The 10,659-nt window shown below is 36.3% G+C and overlaps 1 protein-coding gene across 1 annotated transcript; it reads left to right on the top strand.

Moving 5' to 3' along the window:
- Positions 1-7,881: 7,881 nt before the first annotated feature.
- On the top strand, positions 7,882-10,556 carry LOC141909140 (SCAN domain-containing protein 3-like). Its single transcript, XM_074799525.1, has 9 exons — positions 7,882-7,902; positions 8,281-8,339; positions 8,416-8,484; positions 9,148-9,188; positions 9,386-9,513; positions 9,611-9,685; positions 9,766-9,870; positions 9,939-10,082; positions 10,152-10,556. The coding sequence occupies exons 1-9, from the start codon at positions 7,882-7,884 to the stop codon at positions 10,554-10,556; spliced, it is 1,047 nt and encodes a 348-aa protein (XP_074655626.1).
- The last annotated feature ends 103 nt before the right edge of the window (positions 10,557-10,659 follow it).

Genomic DNA, 10,659 nt, shown 5'->3' with positions numbered 1-10,659 from the left:
CTCATCCATTAATAAATAGACATTAGTTATTTACTGGCCCAGGTTCGAGTCTCGCTTGATCCACTCTATTGTTCTCTAACTATATTCTCCACACTTTCCTTGAATGGCGGGCGTTTATCGGCCAATCAGCGACAGTTATTAGGATACAGATCCTTCACCCAGCACTGGCAGTGGTTGTCTCCACCAGTGATCTCCGTCGCTCTACGATCCTAGTGTAACCAATCCTGTGGTACATCAGACACTAAGATTCTTGGTGAAACAGATCCTAGTTCCGTATGAATAGCCTCCAGAGTAATCCGTACGAGTAGCCACAGCGATATGCTATTTTGCCAATGCCCAATGGCTATGAAATGTAACAATAAAATCGCGCCGGTTAGGGTGAGGTTTAGCCACTTAAGTGTCCGTTATTACCCATAGAGTTTTGGTAAAGGTGAGGCTGTAGTGAAAAATTACGGGTAGTTGTCAGTGAGCCCAGTGGTCTACTCTAGTGGAAAGACGTTAGGCCAGTAATCTGGTGGTCCGGGTTCGAATCCCACTCTAGTCTATGCTCTTATTTTGTCTAGGCTAACTCTGTTCTCCAAACTTTCCTATGCAGCCGCAATTAGTCATTCAGAACGCGCCATTGGCAAAATAGTGTTAAGAGGAATAATACCGCATTGGCAAAATATTGGCTGCCTTTCTTATTATTAGACTATGTCATTTTTCCAATGACTTGTTTTGATTGCCTAATTGATGCTGCGCAAATGCAAAACTTTGAAAATTCAAGAAAATTTGAACAGATTTAGAGAAAATAGAGCGGGATTCGAACCCGGACCAGTGTATATATCCTCTAAATATAAATATAAAATACGTTCTTGCAATCTGGCTGTAAGTTTTCAATTCATATAGCATTCAACGTATCGTATCTCAACCCTACCCTAACCCTTTCATCTCTCTAAGTGTAAAACGCACCCTTAAACTAACCCTAACTCCCTGGGCCCGGTTTTACATACAGGGATTAAGCCTCTAATTTGGGTTAGTTGCCCAATTCGAATAAAAATTTTTAGGTTAATTTTCGATGCCCATTTCAAAAATGCAAATTAAGATATTTATCATATATCACCTACACATTTTTAGATTTAGGGCCTATTGAAAATCTCATTGGAGAAAGAATTGCAAAGAAAATACGGAACGATCAATTATACAATTCATTGTACAACCAAAAAATCCTACGATATGAATGAAACCTTGTTCATGTTATAGGACTAATGCATTATGGGCAACTAATTCAGAATTATCTGAGATAATTTGAATTGGTTAATTTTTCGCTAATTTGCGTTAGTGAAACAGATTTAATCATCAAATGATCTATGCCTAATTCGAGGAATTTTTAATTATCACCTTCGAATTCGAAGTTAACTGGCGTTCGTGAAACGACCACCGGTATTCAGACTAACTATAGATACCATATAGCCTATGCTATTATGATATATCTAACTGAAATATTTATCATCATCTATATATATTATTTTAAGTATCGCTACTTTTCAGCTGCACCAAAATATACGGCCCCGTGACTTGACTTGGATGTCATTTGGGGCAGAGCCCTGTGAATATCAATGCCTGAGGAATAGCCTAATGCATATCGGTTCAATTTTAGTCAAGTTACCTAGGCATATTTTTACCACAATTGCAAAATTGTCACCACTTTGCAAAATTGTAGCTCATGATGAGTTCTATGATTGGATATATAGGCCTAATCATCATCATCAAATTTCGGTGAGGAGCCATAATTTGACTTTATGCTTAGCCCATATAAAGGATGGGTACCGGTATATATGTTATCCTATATGTATGACAACCTCCCTCTCCTGACTTGACGCGATGGAACTGAGCGCAGGAATACCAGCCAATTAGAGACCGAATGTTCATAGTACAAATTTTGATTGTTACATTAGTGTCATTTGTATCATGTCACAAATATTTACCGGTAATTTCAAGTAGTTTCAAACGCAAACCAAACGTCCAGCATTGCAGTTGACTGGACTAAAGATCTAGAAACGAAATTGGTAGAATTACGTAGTGAGCGGCCATCTTTATATGATGTCGCTTACACATTGTATTCAAAACAGAATCAGAAAGATAAAAGTCTTAACGAAACTGCTTTTCAACTGGAAATATATTTCGCAATTCAAAATAATTTAAATCTATCCTCAAAATGCTCATGACCATGTGATCCAGTGCAGTTGCCAGTAAGCGGAACCGGACAAAAGCAGGGAAGCAACTGGGAGGATCTCATATCCCGCTAATCAGCCTCAAGCCAGCCTTAAGGGTGGGATGATAGTTAATTTGTCTAATCGTCTCACAGCCAAGCATTCCTATTGTTCATAGAATTGAAACATAACATCTTTGATTTAGGGGTAAAGCAGGATAATTTCACCCAGACACTGGAGGATCTGTGTCTAGTTCTGCGAAGTACATCAGCAAATATTAGTCATGTAGTGAATCCTAGTGCCATGAAATGTCTTTTGCCTAGTAAGTATTTACTTTGATCAAAATTTCTCATTATACTGCAATTTTTAGTCATTTGAAATAAAATATCTCTAATTCGTAAACTAGATTAGTTGTGTAATTTGAGAATTAAAGTGTTTTTGACCTAATGTTTATATTTCAATTTCCTTTTCCTGACAGAATAATGGCAAAATGGTTGGTATATTATATAATCTTCCTATTTGTTTTTCATCAATTTTCTTTGCTTCACATTGTCTATGTAAATACTCTACACATATAGGCTTCATCTCAGGGTATTAAGTATTAAGTAATCCACATGATTATGTCTCATTACAATGCAAATGCTTTTTAACCCACTTGGGACTTAAATCCTAGCGGGCCTAATTTGTTCACTTTTCATTCATTGTTTGTAGACAGGCCCCAGTAATTTGTGGAAAATTGAACTGTAATTGATGCTTCAATGGTTTGTTTTGATGTTAGGTTAATAGCTACTTTAGATGCATCTGGAGCCAAAAACTGGCTTGATCAAATTCCAGATGGCTGGCTGGGAAATCTTGAATATGCTTCAATGAAGTTCCTTGATATTTTGACAAAAAAAGGTCACTTGTGCCCTGAATTCTGAGACCTGTAGCTTCCTAATGGTAGTGATTATGGTTTGCCATTATAATGTGTTGAAATTCGTGCTGGGTGAGTTTCAAGGTACATAATTCGTTTCTGAGTATGATCACCAGGCGAATAACGGAATAATGTGGTATTTGATTATTTTCAGATTGTCAAGCATTTCGCCAGTAGGCGTGGTGTCCTAGTTGTGTGGTTGCACCAAAAGTCTTTTTTCACCTTATTGCAGCGATTTAGGAAAACATTTTATGTGCCTATCTCAGGAAAAGTGATCAGATGGGCTTATACTAGGAATAGCCTGTATCAAACACTTTTGATATGATATTTAATTATAGTATGATTTCTTGCCAAACCAATGACAGTCACATAGGCGTTATTTTCTTGGAAATTCCATAGGTATCCCCTAATTTTGAGTAGGGTCTTAAATGACTAGAGCCTCATTGCCACTTGCTTCTGTATCTGAAGACTTTGAGGTGACCACAATGACCAGTGCAAATTGAATATTTCACTCCTATTTCATCTGTTTTCTGTTTTATATATGTTGCCTCGCTTCATGACTTTTATGCTATTCATGTATGTTATACACTACTATGATCAAAATATGTAGGTGATGTCTCGAGGAATGAGACCCTTGCCTATCTGTTCTATAATGAAGAGCTGGATGGTTTGGTGTTCATACACAACCGTGGTGAACTGGAAAAAAATGTGGTTTTGCTTCTTTCTCACTTCTTTCTTCAACTTTCCTTTACTGAACCAAACTGATTTTCACCCCATTTTATCTTAGATATAGGGTTCTACTCAAGACGTCGGTGTGATGCCCATGAGTTCTTCATTCGTTGGATGAGTAGAATTGAAGATGAAAATTCAAGGTAAACAAAATGAATGAAGCAACGAGCGAATGAACGAATGCAATTATGTTTATAGTTATCAAAAAATTGAGGCTAGATAGATGATGAATATAATGTGTGTTTATTTTTTCAGTTCTGATTTTAAACGGATTGTTAAGTTTTTCCATGGTTCTCTTCAAACAAAAGGTATTTTAAGTAGCAAAGCTTTTCAAGCAATGATTCATTCATTTTTACTACACTTAATTTTCACATCAGTAAGCCCTGTTTGAATATTTTATGACTTTCTCTTTCAGTCATCTGTAGATCCTGTTCTACTGAATCAACACAAACTGATGGATTCACAAACCTCAGTCTATCACTTGGGGTGTGTAGCTGTGTTTTTGGTCCCTTAAACCGCTGAATATTTCTATATGTTTCCTATAAATAGTTCCTATATGACATTTGAGATTTTCTTTGTATTTCAGAAGGATAAAGGAAAAGGAGTCACAACCCTTGTCTCGTTACTTAATTCATATTTTTGTAGTGAGGAACTGGATGACTATGAGTGTTCCCAGTGAGTTTGTTATGTTTATTTCATGTAGTGATCATAAGTACTGATTCCATATTTATAGGTATTATCTTTTAGCTATGATTTCATTTCCATCATTTTTCATTGAAATTGCAAATCAAAGGTTGCAAGGAAATCTACTAAACCTTTGAAGGCTCCTGAATGTTTAGCTATTCAAATTAACAGGTAAATACTTAATCTGTCAATTTGCTTAAACTGCTTTTGTGTAACTGAAAACACATTTTTTGAGGCACCCTGTAGAATGGTATTTTACGCATGGCATACGGTATGAACAGTATCTCTAGAATTAATTGGTGGAGTTATAACTAATAGACTGTCTTGTCCTTTTAAGATTCAGTAAGACATTGGAAAAAAGAAATGATTTTGTGAGATTTGATGAAGTTCTTAGCTTCCACAACGAGGTATGCTCATTTACTGAAGATATTCTAGTTTTTTAGGAATACTGCACATAAATAACACTGTCACATATTTTTCAGAATTTTAAACTTTGCAGTGTTGTGGTTCATCAAGGCTCTTCTTTGGAAGGAGGACATTATATATCTTTTGTTTGCGATATTGATGGTAAATGGTTTGAAACAAATGACAGTAAGGTACTGTAAATCCATTGATCATTTGCAACCAGGAATATTTTATCATTTATTGATTATTCATCAGACACCTGGCAGCTATGTCTTGAACATGAGTCAGATAACTATGGCGAATCACCATTCTGACGCAGCACCTAATTCTTTAATCTGGTTCATGCCCATTCTGTCACATTATATAAAAAAAACCAATGCAAAATGTGCAATTACAGGCAAAAGTGACTCAAAAGTTTTATTATCATAAAATAATCGCTGCGGACAAACCCTTTGGAACCACAGAAGCTCTATATGAAAAACAAGCATACATCCTGTATATTTTTGTCATAATATCAAATGAGGACAGAGAAGTTAGTTCCGTTCATTTGCACAATATAACGTAACTTAATCTTTATTTTAGGTATTGAGAGCCAATAAGGATTGGGTCCTATCCCAGAATGCTTACATGCTATTTTATATAAAAGTACCAGTATGTGTTCTTTCTTATTTTGTCATATAATATTCAACTTTATGTAGTTAACCCTTAACTTGCTGCAGGCTACTGAGTCGACACACTGGGGATCTGCCGTAGGCAACTGTAGTCAATAGCCCGGCCTATCTCGCATTAAAAGATTGTTTTTATGTCACAAGCGCCTCGCAGCGCGTTGAGCCTCTTAAGACATGGCAACTGCCTATACTCGTGAATCTGAACCCGGAAGTGATTTCACTTTTCGCGCTGGGCCCCCAAAAATGACCCCACCCAGTGTACCCCCTCTTTCAAAAATCGGAAGTTTAATTTCATCAACATGCAAATGATCTTGCTGCCAGAAGGTTAAGGGTTAAACTCGCCAGTAATGCACGATACAACGGTAATTAGGATTTAGGATGCAATATATATTTTTAATGAGTCTAAATATTATTTTTCAGACAAGGACTACGGCACATAATTCACACCAACCCGATCCTCAGGTATGTGAAACATTTTACACGTTGATTTTTCTAAAAATGTGTCATAACTTGGAATTTAGGATGCAGTATATATTTGTAATGAGTCTAAATATTATTTTTCAGACAAGGACTACGGCACATAATTCACACCAACCCGATCCTTAGGTATGTGAAACATTTTACACGTTGATTTTTCTAAAAATGTGTCATAACTTGGAATTTACGATGCAGTATATATTTGTAATGAGTCTAAATATTATTTTTCAGACAAGGACTACGGCACATAATTCACACCAACCCGATCTTGAGGTATGTGAAACATTTTACACGTTGATTTTTCTAAAAATGTGTCATAACTTGGAATTTAGGATGCAATATATATTTGTAATGAGTCTAAATATTATTTTTCAGACAAGGACTACAGCAGATAATTCACACCAACCCGATCCTCAGGTATGTGAAACATTTTACACGTCGCCCAGCCGCCCCTGTATGTGTTTATGAGTTGTAGGTTTAGATGTTGTATTTCGGGTGTCGGAAAATGGTCGGTTTCATGTGGAGATCAGTGTGACTTGTTTGAATCTTGAATCTTGCAATGGAGTCTGATCATTTTCACACCTTTAGATTATTGTATCGCTATGAAATTGTATGTAATGGCTAAGGATTAGAATGTTATTACCGGGTACGTATATTTCTAATTATTCCATCCATCTGGGGCCCAGTTTCACAAAAAGGATTAAAGCCAAAATCGATCAAAAAAAGATAAACTGAATTAATGAAGAAATTAAATCGATTTAAGAGTTAAAACTTTTTGTGGAACTTGGCGGCCCATTTTACTCTACTTTATTAGTGCGAGGATGTAGTGTATCATGCTAAATTTCAGTAGGCTAGGCCTACTTGTATCCAGTCATGTGCAATATGTACATAGGATTATTAAACTAAGATGAATGTATAGTTCTCTACTCATTTATGAATTGTATTCTTTTTTATTCGCATATTTTATTTGTAAAATTGTAAAATGAACAAGTTAACTATGAAATAATAATCGATATATGTTAAGTTTATAATTCTTCTCGTTTTCACTGTCAGGAGAGGAGGAAGCCAATGCCTAACGAGAGAAATCCCAGAATAGAATCAGCCCAAAATGAAAAGTTCTATAGCAAAGTGGTATATATTTTGAGCAACATATATGCTAAATACTATTAGCCATCATCAGATTATACCGATGTATATAGAATTTTACTCAAGAACTTAACATTTTTGGCTGAATCTATTGTGAGATTTCTCTCATTATTCATATTGTTTATCTTTCAAGACTAATTCTCTTTTGATTTGCTTATTTTATGTGTGAGACCATAGTAAGTGAGGGCAAGTCAAAGAGGCTGGTTGCAGTAGTGATGTGCTGGAGGCATTTGGAATGACACTACACCTCCGAGGACCAGAGAAGTAGGAGCCGGTGTTTGGATGACTGATCTTGTATCTTGTCAAGGACCCTGACTTGATTGAGTACCTGGCAGACACTCGTCCTGATTGGTCAAGTGACTTCATTTAGATAATGTAGTCACCTGGGAAAGATTTCGCACTCATCTCGGACACTAGTTTACCCCTTTTAGACCTTTTATTCCTGGAGTCGGCCATTATTCATTCATCAACCTTCAGAGGATGACATTTTCCCTTTTCACTACCACTCCCCGGGACTGTTTGACGATGGCGGACCCTTGTAGATAGCCACGCCCTGACGAAGAAGCCTTTAGATTCTGGCGCATAGGATTTCGTTGATATTTTGGACATGCTACATTGGCTTCACTGGCACCATAGGGACAATCACTATATGTGCGTACATATAGATATGTCAGCGGCTGATCCAGGGGTTTGCGCAGAGGGCACGTGCACCCCCCTAAAGACATTGCTCTTTTTTTAGAGTCTGACCTTTTCGTGAGAAAGAAGAAAGAGCATGTGAAAAATCCCTGAAAATGTGTTGGCCTAAGCATTGTTGTCATTTACCGATGCTTTTATCTGCAGTCCTCTAGTTCATGGAGTTTCATCGATGTTCATTGCTGCATTTGGTTGAATGACTGGACTGGTTCCAGACGTACTCTGATTGCGCACCTAGTTTTTAAAGATTATAGCCCTTGATTTTTTTCCTCTTACACTCGCTTGTGTGCATCCATATTGAACTCACTTGTGTGCATCCATATTTGAATGTAGTTTATAGTTTTGTCAACCCTCTACATTTTATATTTGATAGGCCTCAAACAGTCGCACTAAAGCTTCTGTGTCATGTGATCACATGCCAGATGATGATAAGTATGTTTTGAGAAATGACGTTTCCACTGAGACATGCTCATTAGAAAACTAGAATTTCATCCCATGTTAATGATAGATTTTCAGATACAAATCCTATAGATCATTCAGAGAAAGCACATGACTCTGCTAAGAAAGCATCATCTAAGTAAGTCTATCTATGAAACTTATTATATTCTAAAAGGTTTTTCAGGAAAAATTTCAACAGGTCTTGATAGTCTTAATGTTTAATAATTGACTGCATTATCGTAGGATACATCTCCTTGCTCGGAATTGTGGTCTTTTGTTCTCTCCCCACCACGGATAGTTTGATATTAAATTTAATATTTTCCCTTTATATTGGTACGTATGCATATTTTGTTAACCCAATCAATTGCACATTGGTAGCCCATGATATGGTATGGTTATGTTGAGTTAGAAGGCGATGGCTTCTGCTATATGTTAACCATGGAATATTATGGTATATATGCTCAATTGATTGGCACTATGGCATTTAAAAGTCAGTGTCATTCATCTATTGCTGTATTTGTTCATCAGGGGGTGTTGAATATTGAAATTTTGGCTGTCAAATATTTTTCGAAGTTGTCAGTTTAACTAGTTTAACCAAGAAAACTTTATTGATTAAAAAAAGAGCACAATTGGTACAAAATATTATTCAATGCCCACAAATGCTGGTGGTTAAACCTAAGATTCGCTTTATGGTTCAGTTTGTTTTAGGATACAAAATTGTTCATTTTATTACGTAAGATACTTGAGACTAAAAGCTGGCCAATTTATTCGCTACAATAAATTTTCATTCATTTTATAACAGAATTACAGATGATGTGAAAAGATCTGATGTGAAAAAAAGAGGTAAGCTAAGATAGCATGGGTTATTCAGATACATTCTCACCTTTGCTTTATAAAATACCTTTGTTTTATAAAATCAGAAATGATTTCCTGGTGGGAATGAATCTTTTTCCTTACTGCTAGGCCACAAATTAAAATGATTGGTTTCATAAGGCATTAGGCCTATGTATGAATGTGAATAGAGGTGTTTCATTTTTTAGCCAAAAATAGCTCAGTTATGGATAAAGAATATCTGGATGTTGTCAAACAGTTTCTTGAAAACCCAATGCATCCAGATGTTAAGAATTATTTTCCCAACAGCCAAAGCTTAGCCAAATTCCGACATCAGGTAAATGTTCTCGTTGTGAATGCTTGACGTCTTGTATCACTACAATTTTCTCATAATAGAACTGATTTATGAAGTGATGCTTCGTCTTATTTTGCAGGTCAAAACCAAAGGTTTTACTTTAAAAGAGGAGGAAAACGGTGATAAGAATGTAGTTGCACCATGCAAAAGTGATGTACGTATCTTACATGGAAAATATCATTTTATTGCAGTATGTACAGAAGTTATTCATTTGCTCCAAATGGGTTGTTTCAGGTTTCAAGGAAACTCAGAGTTATCCCTTTGGAAGATTTTGATCAAATCATATTATCCTGTCACGAGGCTATTGGGCATGGTGGAGAGAATGCTACATTTAAAAAGGTAAAATTATTCCCTGAGGTTTTAGTTAATCATATCTTTAATCACTTATTCAAAAGATCAACTTTCAGGTTCAAGAAAACTACTTCGGTGTCATTCGAATTCATGTAAGGAATACCTTGAAAAAATGCAAAGTGTGCACACTGAAATCATCGCAAACTGGCAGAGCCCCAGTCATTCCGATCATTAGCCAAAATGTATTCGAAAGAATTCAGGTAAGACATAACTTTTATTTAAGGTCTGAGTACTATTATCGTTAATTCATACATGTATATTCATTTCAGGTTGACTTGATTGATATGCAACGTCAAGAAACAGAAGGTTATCGCTTCATATTGCATGCTATTGACCATGCCTCCAAATTTCATTTTCTGTGGCCCTTGAAGGGGAAATTTGCGACTGATGTGAAAGATGCTCTCAGGATCCTATTCAGTTTTACTGGGCTGCCCAAAATTCTTCAATGTGATAATGGAGGTGAATTTTCTGACCGGGAACTGGGTGATCTTCTGTCTGAATGGCCCTCCAGCTGTAAAATTGTCCATGGTAGACCTCGTCATCCCCAGAGCCAGGGCTTAGTAGAACGGGGTCATCGTATCGTGGCTGATAAAATTGCCTCATTCAAAGCGTCTTTCACTGGTAAAGGAGAATTTCCATGGCATCATTATTTACCACGAATTATGTGTAAGTAAAATTGAACACGATATCTTGATTAATTCATAATATGCTTCCCCTATATGCTCAATGTTTTTTGCTTCTTTAGATATGATCAACACTACGTATTCCACACGAATA

The sequence above is a fragment of the Tubulanus polymorphus genome, chromosome 7 (assembly GCF_964204645.1).
Source record: "Tubulanus polymorphus chromosome 7, tnTubPoly1.2, whole genome shotgun sequence".
NCBI lineage: Eukaryota > Metazoa > Nemertea > Palaeonemertea > Tubulaniformes > Tubulanidae > Tubulanus > Tubulanus polymorphus.
The sequence above is the reverse complement of the archived record's forward strand: the minus strand, read 5'-3'. Positions and strand labels throughout refer to the sequence as shown.

Excerpts from the sequence above, each read along its gene's own strand:
- LOC141909140 (XM_074799525.1), top strand. The coding sequence starts at position 7,882 with ATGTCAGCGGCTGATCCAGGG. Across the intron at positions 8,485-9,147 it reads GCTAAGAAAGCATCATCTAA|AATTACAGATGATGTGAAAA; the intron begins GTAAGTCTATCT and ends ATTTTATAACAG. Across the intron at positions 9,189-9,385 it reads ATCTGATGTGAAAAAAAGAG|CCAAAAATAGCTCAGTTATG; the intron begins GTAAGCTAAGAT and ends TTCATTTTTTAG.